Here is a 16,262-nt window from a genome sequence, read left to right on the forward strand (position 1 = left end):
AGTTTTAAAGACACAACATCCCAAAGTACATCACTCTACCCCCTACCATTGCCAAGATATTAATGGAAATGAAGATTAAACCATAACTATGGCAAGGCAGATGACACTGCAGCAGAAGCAGCGCAGGCTCTATGGGAAAATGAGGCACATAATAGACATTAAAAGTGTTAGAAAAGTCTAGGGAATGCTAGCAGGAGTCCTTGTATTTTTATTTGGAGACAACATTTTGCTCCTTTTTAATTAATTAAACTTTTAAAATGAGGAAGTTTTACTATAGCTTTAAAATAACCTGCAAGGTCTAATTAGCACAAGGGCTCTGTTCATACATGCATAAAAACATATCAAAGGGGATTTTTATTAACAGAATAATGTTGGCCTTGTTTTAAAATGTTCTTAACCATTATACTGAGTCAAGTGACACACTACTATACAAATATCTGATAAAACAACAGGGGATTAACTTGAAACAAAACAGCTGTGTTTCAAAAGCAATGTCAGAAACGAGTTGATGATGTATTCCTTTTATTAACATGTTAGACTGGGAACATACTCACTTTATCATTTACGACTACAGAAAAGTTAATATTGCTCATGGAAACCTCTAAACATTAGGCTACAGGAAAACTGTGATAAAGGGAAGGGAAGGAAGCAAACATTCTTTCAGATATTTCATATTTGAAGGTTTTAAAGAAAATGTTCAAGCACTACTCTCTTCCATAACAAATTCTGGGAATGATACACATCCAGAATACTATTTGAGCCGACCTATGAAAGAACCCTTTTCTTCACCCATATGTTTTATGTCATTCCTGACAGGGCATTCGCAATGCCAAGCATTCATCCTTTACAAATGAAAAATAAAAGTTTGTGGCGATGGAGATAAAGCACTCCTACTTATGTTATTTATTTGGTGTCTCCTCACATAATATTCAATAGTGGGGGTGAGTGCCTGTTTCCTATGTTTGCTCACAGTCTGAACTATATACATTGTATTTGGAATCTTTCCAAGCCCTCATATCAAATATGTATTCAACATATAACAATGCCCAGAGTAGTTTTATTGCTGTGAACAGGGGTACTTCACACCATAAAATCAGGTTGATTCAAACGATTCAATTCAGTCTCTGTTACATCCATAGATCTGTATTTCACTTTAACTGAAGTCGATCCCTTAATTGCTATGGTATCAGCAGAATAAAAAACAGATACACATGATGCTTTATTACAAAATGCAAAAAACTAAAAAATTGTACACAAAAAATAGCAATAATAAAAATGCGTCTGTTTTCTAAGTGGACATATGTCTAGCCTGTTACTTCCCTTTAATACCACTTGATCAGCACTTAATTTTAAATCCAGTGTAACAGGGTTACTAGAGTTTAACAATCCAGACTACTCTTTCACTTCAAGAGCCCAGCAGGCCTGAAGAGCTACAGCTCTCCTGGGATTTCCCTACTGGGCAACAGTTTTTCTCCTGATATCCCTCCTGTGGAGACAGGAATGTGCTCAGCACACAGGGCAGCACTGCAGTCTGAACTCGTTTAACAGCTGCACTGGGACTCCAGATCAGCTAGGACTTTGTAACCAGAGTTAATGATTATGTCTTTCAAGTTTAACATTCAGTCCTGCAAAGACACATAATAATTACAGTAAATTGCCAATTGTTTTGTAATTTATATATATTTACCTAGGCACAATAGATATTCGGGACACCTCATATTCATCTTTATATTCAAAAACATTCTAGACCAACAATGATTATTCTTCTTTCTTGCCATTTATGTTTAAAAGTATATATATATATAAACATATTAAATCTTTATTAAGTGTTCAGATTTTGTTTTGTTTAGAAGTCATGACTTATAATAGGCTTATATGTGCGGCTGGACGACCTCTTATGGTTATAAGAGAATTGGCTCTTGCAACCTGTTTGTGTCATAAGCAGAATGTGTGACATGACACTCTCAACACCATAAGAGGTCACCCTACAGCAGGTATAAACAAATATCACTGCAAATGTTATTCAATGAATTGGTAAAATAATTGCAAACATTGAGCCCTGCCTAACAAATATAACCTGTTCATGTGTTTTACTTATGTCTGCCTGATAGCTTCTGGTTGTACTGTAACTGTCAGGTCTCCAGCAGAGGGCACACATATTCCACAAAGAGCAACTGTCTAGTCATAGATCACAAGATCCAGCCTGAAGAAGAAAGATGCATAAAACACGTCTCGATCTGACATTTCTAATTCAGTAAACCAGGTTTTTAAACAGTATTCAGACTCTAATGATACCTAACTTTTGTAGAGGTGACATTAACGGTTTTCCTTAAAATCCCACACACAGTTATTTTTGGCAGTAGCGTTTTTTTATGGTAAACTGGTTGTCATGTGTCAGACTGGTGGTGTTTATGCAGACTAATATAGTTTTTTCAAATTCCTTGAGCTACCTTTAATAATAATAATAATAATAATAATAATAATAATAATAATAATAATAATAATAATAGTTAAATCAAACTGAAAACAATAAATAAAGACAATTACAAACAGGCAACCTAACCATTGGCAACTATCCTGATCCACTCCTGAATACTGCCAGCCGGTGACTATTACTTTGCACAGGGTAAATTATGAACAGCAAATCTCCCCTCAGTCATTCTGAAACCAAATACTTGGAACAGTTTCTTATAATGAGGAACGGGTGGTCATCCTAATGTAGCCACACATGTTGACTTGGTCACAAACCACTGTCCAAGAGCAAGGAAGTCTATTTTGCAAAATAATTCAAGAATATCACTAGACTTGTTTTGCACCATTACCAACCACAGCATCAAGTCATGCTGTGCTACAGGTTCAAGTCTGGGACATCACTAGAACAAAATGTCCCAGAACTTTGGGATTATTGTGACTTGCAAAAAAAAAAAAAAAAAATGTTGGAAGAAAAAAACCTGCAATAGAATGGTGAGCAGCCAAGATGAGTTCTACAGACAGAAAGGAATTTCCAAAGGTAAGTCTATTAAATACACAATTAATGAGAGCACCAGCATTATTGCAGGATGCAGCATGATCTGTACATAACACTGCATTGTTTGTAAAATGATTATATTCTCCATTTGATGAAAATGATCTCTGCAATAGGGACGACACAGGATACAGCAAATGTAAAACAATACATTTCTTGTACACAGCAGCATGATCTCTTGCACTAAAACACAACTTTAGTCTTCGGAACCATCACCATCAGTGCAACTACGGAAAAAGACTGGGATTGTGAGGCCAAACTGCTATTCGGAAAGCCCTGATTTCAAATGGCAACAGGAATACTTGCATGCACAGGAGTATGGGGCAGGAGATAAGGACTACTGATAGCTGCCATGGAATGGATTCCTCAGTGGATTTGCTTACCTCTGGAGAGGCTCCAGTGAAGCTTATCGCTTGGAGTGGGTGGTGACAGTGGAAAGGGAAATGGTGGTATGTGATGGGTTGGGGACTATACATTGTTGTGACTGATGACTGATGAGCATTATCTTGGCATTCTATATAGTCTTTAAAGATGATAATCCACATGTCTTCAGACCTCTATGAGTCAATGAAAGACCACTGAAGCAAACTGAGTGGAGACAGACTTCATACAGGAGACACTTTTTACAAAAAATGATTAATGATTTTTATAAAAAGCATGTTCCTCTCCAGCAGTCTTAATAGGTCAATAAAATTATTCCACTTGCTTAAAGTAAAATGAGTTATGTTGAGGTTGTCTGACATTGTTATCCATATGTCCTCCTTTGAGAATGATATTCTCTTTTGCAATCTTGCATGCTGTATGTATTGACTGTGAGGTAAGTAGGAGTGTTGAAGAAGTGAAATTCCTTTTCACTTATTATAGGGTTACTATTAGGTCAGAGGTCAACATCATGGTCAACAACATATTTAGCAGGTTTTTTAAACATAGCACCTTGTAAGATAACTGGAAAAGAAGGGTCAACTTTTGCAAATTCATACAAGCTCCCATTAAATTGAATGTGTGTTGAATTCTGGTAGGCAGACAGAATTGCAGAATACTATTCCCAAAAGCCTGATACTCCAATCAGTCATTTCATGAATGGGAAATGCCATCCATATAATTTTATTTTACAGTTTCATTGGTGCACAAGCTGTTGTTTATAAAAAAAAAACAACAACTGTTATTTCACATGTAAGTGTTAATGTTTTACATATTGTTTAACCACGTTATAAAAAGTACCTACCTCTGAAGCTGTCTTTAAAAAAGGCCTGCATTATCTTTGACACCTCCTTTACCTCAGGCATGATGGTGTGTTCAACTTTAATGATCAGTCCACCTACAACATCCAGTGTTATACAACTTCAGATTTTTGGTTTTAACTGATAAAAACCAATAAAACATCCCAGACAGAAAAAAATGACAGTGTGTATTTCCAATAACACCAAAAAAACACTGGAAATGGTTATTCAATTCATGCTGACTTGGTCCCTTTCCCCGTGAATTGTTTTTATAAAATACCTACAAAATAAAATAAGAATTACCAGTGCAGTTGGGCAATGTCCTGACTTATATCTCACATTGATTCATTCTGAAAACTTTGAACCCAACCCAACTACTGAGTGGCAGCAAATAAGACGTTTAGGCATCACACTGCTGCTTGGTTCTTAATATCAAGAAATTGTACAGGGGTGTAATTTGATTCATCTCCTACCACCTTCATACCAAATAAGTTTTAATCCAGACCAGGAGGAGCTCCATAAACAACATGGTTTATTGGATATTAACAGGAAAGAAAAACAATGGCACATACCCTAATCCACTCTCTCTATTCTCCTCGACTATGGAAATTGTGTTTATTACAGATGTATTCTGCTACCTCATTTTCAGTTGAATTCCCTCTTTAGTGACTCAACAGAGAGGTGGGAAAGGATCATGCATTTTTATAAATAAAATACTGAAATATGGAAAGCTGATACTCTTATTGGGTGCTTCCTCTTTGAAATCCACAACATACTTTACTTATGAAAACATGTTCAACCAGCCATACACACAATTACCTACCATTAAATATAGCATGCTTTCCAGACAAACACCACGATGCAGGCTACATAAAGACTAACTGCTACTGAAAGACTTGTTTCTGCATACAAAATACACAATGCAATGGAATGCACAGATTCACAATGATATTATTACCACTTCAGAAACATTTATAGTTGTCAGTTGCACTAACTATTGTGCAAAACATGTGCATTATTAATTAAGAAGAGAAATATGAATGTTAGCAAATAAATGTCTTCTTAAAATATATTTGACAGTAACTCAAGTATCATGAGGAGGAAACTGACTATTTGGATGACCAGATCCAACCTGTCAGTACATTTTAAACCCTGTTTCGTGCACCTCCTTGCAAAAATAAATTGGCACCATTTGTTATTTGTGGGACACATATGTCCCTTGTACCTTAAAGGGTTCATATAAATATGTATGTATATTAACAGTACAGCACTTGTATTGTGCAGTTCCAACTGTAAGGGTTCACTACTCTCAATCAAAGTATTATACAGTCCTGTTCATTTTGTATTTGCTGAGAATCTCCAGGTAAACTGCACTTGCTGTCAAGTTATCAAAACCCCAAGTCTGCCAGATTAGTAGCCACTTTAACTATCAACACCCCAGTATCTGTACCAGTGCATGGTTGGTGTATAAGGAACATGACTCCCATCTAGGCCTCTGTAATCTCGTGGGTAGGTACACTCTCTCTGGAAAGGCACCTCTGCATTGTAACCAGGTCTCCTTTTTTCTAAATCTATATTTGTGACCTACATGACTACAAAAGGAACTGTTTAGTTTTAGAAATAGTGCTGATAAATGCTAGCATCTTGTTTTCAGGGATATCCTGAATTTAAGTATGTATCATTCATGCAAAGTTTTTAAACTTACATTTGATGGAATTCAGTACACTACAATGTTATTTATTCAACATAAAGGTCTTCTATGCTAAAAAGCAAGGATGGATACTTTTGTGGGTATTTAGATTAGCTAAACAGTTTTGGTTTGATTGATCTTAATCCTAGCTCAAGATGCTTATGGCTTTTGTATATTTGCTGTGTTTTCAAATCGGATATCTTTCGTGTTTATAATTGATGTGGTAGCACTGCTTTTAACAACAGGTTTTCACAACCTGTTTTGTGGCATTGCATTTTAAGGGTACTAGTTTTGTGTAATGTTACAAAACTCTTGTGTGATATTAGACTGTAAACACGGTTACAGATGTCTGTGGTCAGGGGCACTGGAACTAGGGGTGCTGGGGGTGCGGCTTTGCATGGCTTCCATCATATGCAGGGGTTATTATTATTTATTTATTTAGCAGACGCCTTTATCCAAGGCGACTTACAGAGACTCGAGTGTATGAACTATGCATCAGCTGCAGAGTCACTTACAATTACGTCTCACCCGAAAGATGGAGCACAAGGAGGTTAAGTGACTTGCTCAGGGTCACACAATGAGTCAGTGGCTGAGGTGGGATTTGAACCGGGGACCTCCTGGTTACAAGTTCTTTTCTTTAACCACTGGACCACACAGTTTTGTTCAATGGCTTTCAGCACCCCCACTATAAAAATTGTTCCAGAGCCTCTGTCTGTGGTAGAGACCAAGGAACCATATTTCAGAGCGTGTTTACAACTGGAGTTAAAAAAACACACAAAACACAGAACTGTTTCTAGACATGAATCACATAGCTGAAAACATACCAACTATCTGGTGGTTGCTCTATGATTTTGGAAAAACTTAATCGCGTTGGGACAATTCTATTTGGATTAACTTTTCATTTGCTGATTCCCTTCTATTACGCTAACTATTATCCTCCCTGTATTCGTTTTGTTATCTCTGTGAAGAAACTGCAGATGTGAAGGAAGCAACAACTGGGTAGCAGTAGCACTCAAAAAATATGACACATAAGAAACTGCAGTGTTACGCCATCCGCCATCCACAGTCCGGAAACTTGCACTAGCTTATAAAAATCCCTCAAAGAGGCACATCTTGCTGTTTTCAAAACTGTTTTTAGCCTGTGGTTTGATACAGCTGCTATCTACAGATAACAGATCCATTTCTTCCATCTCTGCCATAGCCAGTTTGATACCACAGATAGCAGCAGTCTGTTGCTCAATATACAGTGTAGATCCACCTCCTGCAATTTTAACGTTATATTTGCTTTTTAATCACATTTTTTTAATCATAGGAAAATGTATTTAAGGTATCAATTTCTTAAATGCTAAGCAAAAAAGGCAATTAGAGAACTATAAATAGGAACATGCATTAAAGTGTAAATAGTATTTGATAAATAGACTCTCTCTAATAGCAGAAGTCATAAATATGAACACTACTAACTTAAAAAGCCTTGCTTCTGTGGACAAAGAAAAGAAAAAAATACATACATTTAAATACTGCACAAAAACACTCAGTTAGGTTTGCCTCCTACATCTGAAATCCCATTCTGGTGCTTACAGTGGGTGGCTAAGCTAATGATGGGATTCTTAAATGTCATCGTCAAAGGCAATTGTTATGTAATTTAAATGTGAACTATTTCCTGTAAATACAGCACCTACTAATACGTTTTTCCTTGGCATCTGATTGGAGATTTTCCAATAAAATAGTCATCTTGTAAAATAGTGATCTAAGATGACTTATATATCATGTAGCAATTCTACTGAAAACAAATGGACATCAGGTTTCACTAAAACCACAAATGAAATTCCTCTTATTCTTAGGTACTGTACCTAAAACTAATTATGACTATAACGCTGGAAGGAGTCATTTTCAAAAGATTTTGAGAAAGGTCCGACTATCGCATCCTATGTATGTCAAAGAGGATGCACAATACTTCTAAGTGGGTAAAGTAAAAAAATAATCACTGAGTGAGACATAAACACTGAGGCACCTGAGTTGTTAATGTCTAAACTAAGTAAAGACAAAGGCACTTGGGCAGACAGACTGCATTCATATACCCTGGATTACATTCAATTGCTTGTGCTAAAGAACGTCCTTTGTTTAATCACAACTGGACAAGCGAAACAGTATGTAAAAATGTGCGACATATAGACAAGCAGTCAGTCGGACAGACAAATCATACACACAAATTTAACCTGGACTTCTACAAACACAGTACTTGGTACACAACTATTAGGCTTAATGTAGCAGAATATTTTTTATTTTTTTATTTTTTTACATAAAACTCAACACCTAGTCATTTTGCTGACTCCTCTGGTGGGTAGAATGGTCATATAATCCAATAGACCACATTAGGCCCGAACTACAGTCGAAGCATGCCCATTTCAAAGCAGTCCGAGGGGGTACTGACATTAAGATAGTTTAAACTAATCATTTTAATAACAGAAAATCAATAACTTTTTAAAACTTAAGATGTTGTTGACATTTATTGACTTCTCAGAGAAGACTAGACAATTAATAAAGAGAATCTTTTGAATGTATGAACTCTTAAGAACAGTTGTAGTTTGAATCAGGACAATGACACAAATCACAAAAAATTATCTTCAGAAACAGTGTCCCACAAAAATGACTGGATGCATCACACAATCCTTTCGCTACTTGAAGCAAAGGCAAATGAGTATTTACTGTACTGTACATCAGGGGTTAAAGAAAGATTAATTCTGAGGTGACAGTACTTTGTACTTAGGGGCCAACATAACCACAAAACATTACTGTAGTAATTCTAAGAAGTAGTGATAATGATTCATCACTGCCAGTAAGTATTTTTCGAGGAAACAGTAGGTGGTATTCAAAAGATCTTATTAGCTTGAATGGTATATATTCATGGAGTTGTGGATAGCATTAACCACTGTAAACATCATCAGAACTATAATAGGTACCTGTAGTGACAAGAATGTGAATACAAAACAAATTGGAAGTAGAAATATTCGTACAATTTCAACAAAATAAATTCTCCTATTTGCAGCAATTCATGTTGTAGGATTTTATACATGTAAATAGAAAAAAAGGCATATTTGATCTACACCTAATTAGCATACCACGCAGCACAATCACAGTGCATTTATACTAAAACTCTAACCCGAGCTGGCTTAGGGTCGATGAGATTCAAATATTCTTATGATTTGAGCCACACGTTTACACCTGAGCAGCACTCTAAGCCAGCTCTGAGCCTGTATGTGCGTGCACAGCCTCTGAACTAAAGTGTGTGACCTCAGACGTCATATCTCCATGGTGACCTCACTATGCACAGAATGAACAGTTAATACAGAAGTGCATTGCGTTTACAAATTATGTTTACAAATTATTTAAATCCTTTTTCATTTAATAGTTAACACAGGCACTTATTTGGCCACTAGAAAAAGGAGGGATCATGTAGTATGAATTTATATCTGTATAAAAGTTACCACTGTTACATTTATATTACCTGCATATATAAAACAAAACATTTTCTAGTTATTAATATTTGTACGTTTATTTATTTATTTATTTATTTATTGCAGCTAGTTAAAATGCTTTTTGTTTTTTAGCCCTTCCAAAATAACATTCAAACACTGCAAAAAAAAAAAAAAAAAAAAACACACACACGTACTCTTTCCAAGGTTGATTTTTTTTTTCTGGAATAGTTATTAAGCAAGGTAAATAATGATCTATTCACAAACAACAATAGAGATTCATAGCGAAAATGTATAACATGATATTTACAGGTAGGAAATTGAAGACATTTAAGAAACTGTAGTATTTTAGAAATAAAGTATTTTTAAACAAACACTGTAAAAAAAAGTTTCTGAAATATAAACAGAAATAAGATACCTATATAGGATTAAGCAGCTGGAAAAGAGAATGGTGATTCAACTTAGGCATAGCGTCAGGAACTAACTTACCATAACCCCAGTATCTGTACCAGTGCATGGTTGGTGTATAAGGAACATGACTCCCATCTAGGCCTCTGTAATCTCGTGGGTAGGTACGCTCTCTCTGGAAAGGCACCTCTGCATTGTAACCAGGTCTCCTTTTTTCTAAAATAGCTTCAGCAGAAGATAAGAAAAATAAACCACTAAATGTAAGAACAGGAAGCCTTGATTGAATTCTTCAGCGGTTCTGTATTTGCCTACCTGTCTGAGGCGTTAAATTTAGCAAAGGGTGTTTCACCGTTCTTCATATAACCTACTGCTATTTCCTGCAGTCGTGATGTGGTGAACACATTTCGGGGGCTATTTACACACAACAGACCAGAAAGACTCAAGCAACCTAAATAGTTATTTTAATGTACAAAACTAGTGTTTTTCTTGTAAGAAAGTTAGTATTGACAAACATGAAGAAACTTGCCGAAACTTTACTCTACATTATATTGTTGTTTTGAAGTTATGGACCACATTATTACTAGTTTTTTTTTTTTTTAAATAAATATTGCCAAAAAACTTTGTACTGGTGCAAAAAACAAAAATGGGGTCTATTATTCTTATACTGCAACAACCATAAATATCTTATTTGTGTTAAAAGTAGAGGGGCTGTCAACAACGTAGACATGCTGTCTTGTCAGATTGGACTCTTTTGTGACTGTTCCTTGACATCAGAATAAAGGTACTCCCCAGCAGCAAGCTGCTACAATCTGTTTACAATGGGGCATCAGCACAATGGCTTAATCATTTTTTATATGAAATCCCCTGAGATTCCCTATAATCGAAAAATCTTAATACAATATGAATCTGACTGATATAGTCCTTTTGAATGTGCGCCTGAAAGTACTGTGCAGAAGAGGCTATACAGAATATCATTACCCTTTTTCTCAACTATGTTATTGTCTTGATCTCCACACGGCCTGTGAATACCACTGAATAGCAGCTGTCCTGCCATAGTCCTTGAAATGCAAAGCTTCCTTTTCTAAAACATTAGCAACAGTGAATTGATGCAGGTAGGCATATTCAGATGTTTCAGGTGTTTTTATTGAAATAATAAGTGCATAAAAGTAAAACTACAGGAAGCCTACTCCATGCTTATAAAAGCTGCCTTAAAAATCCATATCGCCAAATCAATTAAATTAAAAATCATCCTATAAATCTGTCTCCAGCTCAGACACAGAAATTACACTCCCACTCACTTCCACGTTGCTAGAAGTAGATATAATATGCTGTCCTTTCAAATAACTAACAAAGAATACATATTTTAAACAGTCATCATCATCACCTGTCGCCCTCCCATAAGAAACTGTGCCCCCGCCTCATCCCTAAATGGGACACTTCTACAGCTTGTGACTAACAGACAGCAGCAATACACCATGGTAAAAGCATAGCTAAGTGAAATAAAGGAAAGTGCTGTAAGGTTTTGCTGTGCATGGTAGAAAAGTGTGGTGAAAGCCACAGTAAATCATAGTAGATAGTCCTGCTGCTATATACTGGTAAGCCATATTAAATCAAAGCACTTATATATATATTGTGTTTGTTTTTTAGTTTTATAACAATAATGTGTTATAGCCTCAGTTTAAAAAGAGACAACAATTAAAGACCTGATGAAATGCTTTGGAAGTATGGTTTGAAGGACATTTGTTGAGAAAATGTGCAGTAAAAAGTATTAATGCAATAAATGAAAAAACCTTCTAGTAGACAAACTTTTCTAGACCAACACATTTTGAAGTTCATAAATGGTTAAAGCATAGCAAAGTGTAGTAAAGTAGTAAAATCATCCAGAAAGCAGTGGTAAAGCACAGTGAAAACCATTGGCAATAATGGTAAATGCAAGCAATAAGCTTTAGAAAAAACATAGTAACTTGAACTGAACAATTTTGTATTTGTTCGGCAACAAGATTTAGTAGTCTGTTTGCAGTCAATTTTTTTCGATGTTCGGCACTTATGTATTTAAAGTACTGTATCATATAGTTTTTAATTCAATAGCTATTCCATTTTTAGCATTCAGGAAATCAAAGGATTAACAAATACTAATGATTTGATATATGACATTATCCACAGGCTCTGTTACAACTGAGGAAATAAAATAACTGGAATTTTTTGTTTTGTTTGTTTTTCGTCTGAAATGTAAGTACCCACACTTCAAATCACATAATCTTACTACAAGAAATACATAAACTGAAAAATTTAATATAATACAGTACTTAAAGAGTACTAACTTACCTGTCCTACTTTTCATGGTCGCGCAAGTAACTTGACATGCAGCGTTTACGTATACAACAGACTTCTCTGGACATTTGCATCTCCAAGTATTAGCAAACAATTAAAGGAAGTGGTTAGCCCTCGCTAGATTTGTCACTCCCTCCTGTCAATAAAAGCACCTGATATATAGACACTTAAAATACATTTGTTTTTGCTTTAGCTGTTTGCTATTGTTTTTACTATGGAAACAAAGATACAAATCATAATAATTCATATCAGAGTTTCCATGTCACTGAATTCACTAAAATGAAATAAATGGTTAGGCCTCCTTAAAATGGATTGTGTGATTAATACTTTAAATACCAGTCTACAATATAATTTCAGCAAAAGACAGAAGACAGATTATAGGCCAACAGCCTGGTGTTTAACAGGTTATTAAAATATCATCAAAGTAATAGTTTTACACTCATCTCAGAAAGATTGAGAAAACATGGAATCCTGAAAGAATTAATGTGTTTCTGATGTATTTTGTAAACAATAAAACCTGGCAGTTTCCTTTAGGGGCACCAAAAATAAAAAAGCAACAGATATTTGTCCATATGGCTGACAGCCCACAATGGGATTAAGAAGACATCTTACTGAGATACTGCAGGTTTGATTATGTATGCATATCAGACATGCTGCTATTTATATCACAATAGGAGGTGAATGCAAATTGTTGTGCGTCATACTCGTATAACCTGCTTTAAAATAACATTGCATAAGGAAGACCATATAAAGCTGTTAACTGTGATTGGCAAGAAATGAAGAAAACGGAATGAAAAAAATCAGGTCGTATGTGGCACTGGAATTAGATGTATCATTGTGGTGTTTAACCTGTCCGCTTTAAAATTCTGTTCCAAAGCCCAACCTTTGCTTCAAAACACACATCTCCTCACCCATGCAAACAAACTCTCGACACAGGCCCTATTGTTGCCGGAATGCAAACACTACTAGAAATGGTTGTTATGTCACAACTCACAATAAAAAATCTATAAGTTACATCCTTTGGATGAGATGTAAAACCAAGGTCCTATTGCAAGTAACTCTGCAGCAGCAGTTGTTGATGCATAGTTCACCCCCTAGTCTCTGTTAATCACTTTGGATAAAAGTGTTTGCTAAATGACTAATTAAGTACAGGTGTTAGTATCATTATAAGCAGAAGGTTACTATAACCAATATCAACAGCATGTAGACAGACGTATTCAATTCCACAAAAGTAGTTAATGTTTACCTATTCTCCACTGGTCTGTGTTTTTTTAAAATGTTGAATATTTCTGACAGAAACAAAGTGCTGACCTGATCCCCAAACTTAACCAGATTACTTTGGAGACCATCCTGAAGTCATTGGAAGACCATCACATTGCCTTAAAAGTCATCCTGACATCAGACATCAACCAGCCAGGAAGTAAAACTACCTGATGATTTCACAAAGATCACAAGATTCTAAAGCAGGTAACACCAGTACAAACCCAGATGGATTTATGTTGAATACATAACAGAAGAATACATAATATACATAAAGGCCCTCAGTAAGCACATTTAGGTGATTTATAATAATCTATTTATCAGGTCGGGGTGGGTTTACCTGAGGCATGGATCTTAAATGAACTTTGATTGGCATAAACAGCTTTCAATAAAACATTTTCCTTAATATGATTTTTGCACATAAAAAGTCTGTCACTACCAAGTCTCAATCTTTGTCTTGCAGAGCAAGCCCACCATATGGGTGCTAACAGCAGGGGAATCGCTAAATGACATTACCTCATGGCACAGAAAATGTACAGCAGGAAACATGATCAGGTGTTGAGAATACTGGAGCACTTTTTGAAGACTGAATTAACATGTTATGCTCATCGTGGTCACAATATCTATTTTGTCAAGCTAGGCAGAAAAAGCCAAGAGAATGTTGCCAGTCAGCAGATTTGGGGCTTAATCTCAACAATAACATTACATCCAAACCCATTTTGGACAGTAGACAGTGATCCACTGTCATAAGAAGGCTGGACGAGGTGAATGAAAGTAGCGCTTCTAATAGGAGGACAGACTGGGCTAGAAGTTGGATTTAGGCAAAGGAGAAAGAGGTAAATAGTTATGTTATGTGGTGGTAATGGTAGCACTGTCATCAAGCCATGTGGTACGTATGTTTGCCGAGCATTATTGCATGCTGCATCTCAAACTAATCATTTTAGATGTAAAGGGAAGTCAAGAAGACTAAACATCTTTTTCAGTGTCTTAATTTCCGCCTACTAAACCTACAATAACACTTCTTGTGGCGCCTGCTTTTTCTTTCAAAATACCCATGCAAGTAGTAACCAGGCCCAACATGGGCACCACCAGGAGATTTGGCTCCAGTCTAGTTAATTTATTTATTCTAGTTTAACAACATTCGCAAGTTATTTTTTCCTTTAAGGCTATGTTCACACTGGGTCCGTTTAGAGGGTTTGGTCCGCACTCGGTACGGTTCGGTATGTTTGGCGTGAAGTGTGAACAACAAAGTCTGCTTGGGAAACAAACCTAAAGAGGTGGTTCGCTTGTTAAACCTCAATGTGATCAACTGCCTCACTCGGAAGTACACATTTCGCGCATTGTTTAGTTCACATTCTGAGGAAACAACTACAGCAAAAAATAAAATTTCTCTGAGAACTACATTAGCGTTATCAGACATCATCCTTAATTTTTTGTCCTGATCGGAAACAGTACAATTGTTAAATTGTCCTGGTTTTGCTATTGTATCGGTGTGCTCAGCAAGTTAATATGGCAGTGTAATTTATTAGGTTGTGTTAGCACCATTCAAAAATACAATAAACAATCTTATGGATTGTTTGTTTATTCATGCTGATTTTATGTACATCACATGTTTAAACGGTAATAGCTGATCTATTTTATTATTATTATTATTTTTTTTTAAATCTGGCTTTTTGAACATTTAACATGTTTTGATTAGAAAATAATGAGTTGTTATGATCTGCAATAAATACACCCGGTGTTCAATTTTTTAACTTTTATTGTGTTATTATATACTGTTATATTGACGGCTTCGGAGTTGCTACGGCATCAGTGAATTGAAAAAATAATAACCATCCCAGTTTTTCACTCTGGAAGTCTGGTAATCCTAAACTACATGGGCAGTGTGAGTAACTGAAGCGCTGATAGAAATTTGGTCAGACACCAAAATCCAAGGCCAACCGGACAAAACTAATAAAAATGGTAAAATATATTTAGTATTTTCTCAAATTACTTATTTTAATGCCAACAGTAAGAGAACTGTGCAGAATTGCGTAACTGAATACTGCATATTCTCCTACTGTCTGTAGGTATTCAAGAAATGTATTAATTAAATTGGTGAATTGCTCCCCCAGTTCTTTCTTCCACAGCAATATGTAATAGTCTAAAACATGGTATTAAAAAATGGAGCAATACATCAATTGCTACCATCTTTCAATATGCAATATATTGTAAACATCCAGTTCACACACCATATAAATGAGCCGAGTGCACTTGCAAACTGCATTGTGTGAACACAAATTAAAAATTGAAAAAAATGGAAACTGGAGCAAAAGCTTCACAAATAGGACCTAGAGTTTTATTACACACTTTAAGATTGTTTGAGATATGGCAAATGAACCCATAATTTCATCATTCACTTTCATTAGACACACTAAATGCAGTACAACAGTACTGTATAAAAACCTATTTATAAAGTTCAGGTTCTGTCCAAAAGAATTCCCCTACCTTCAGTTGTCAGAATTGTGGTTACCCTTAAAAGGAAGTTAGCTAAACTGAAAATGTCTCTTTATATTACAAGGTGTTTTAGTCATTACCATCACTGATTGTATGAGTTAAATAATAAAACATTAGAGATGTTCTCAACTCCAGAACATTTTATTTTATATTCCATCAATAGTAATAGACTGCAATATACATGAATTGAAATATATAGTAAACAGCATTGACTGGCTAACTTCAACATATATTTATTCAACTCAGAAAGTATACTACATATGAGAAGAGGGGCACAACCACCAGTGTAAAGTAATTGTAGTTAAGAAAATAATTCCATGTATATACAGTGCCTTCCGTATTTGCTCCCTGTCTGATTT

General features: G+C 35.6%; 1 protein-coding gene across 3 annotated transcripts in view; it reads right to left on the minus strand.

Annotated features, from left to right (window-relative positions):
* LOC117394690 (histone deacetylase 9-like) overlaps window positions 1–16,262 on the minus strand; it is a 213,959-nt gene that overhangs the window by 160,715 nt on the left and 36,982 nt on the right. The window contains exons 1-2 of one of the 3 annotated variants that reach the window (XM_033993142.3): window positions 12,142–12,214; window positions 9,898–10,041 (exon numbers count right to left, since the gene is read on the minus strand). The exons of the other annotated variants lie outside the window; for them this stretch is intronic. Of the exons in view, the coding sequence (XP_033849033.3) occupies window positions 9,898–10,041; window positions 12,142–12,157 (160 nt within the window). The 5' untranslated portion in view covers window positions 12,158–12,214. Of the gene's footprint in view, window positions 1–9,897; window positions 10,042–12,141; window positions 12,215–16,262 lie in introns of those variants that run through there. 3 annotated transcript variants of the gene reach the window in all.

Source organism: Acipenser ruthenus, chromosome 3, assembly GCF_902713425.1.
Source record: "Acipenser ruthenus chromosome 3, fAciRut3.2 maternal haplotype, whole genome shotgun sequence".
Classification (NCBI taxonomy): Eukaryota; Metazoa; Chordata; class Actinopteri; order Acipenseriformes; family Acipenseridae; genus Acipenser; species Acipenser ruthenus.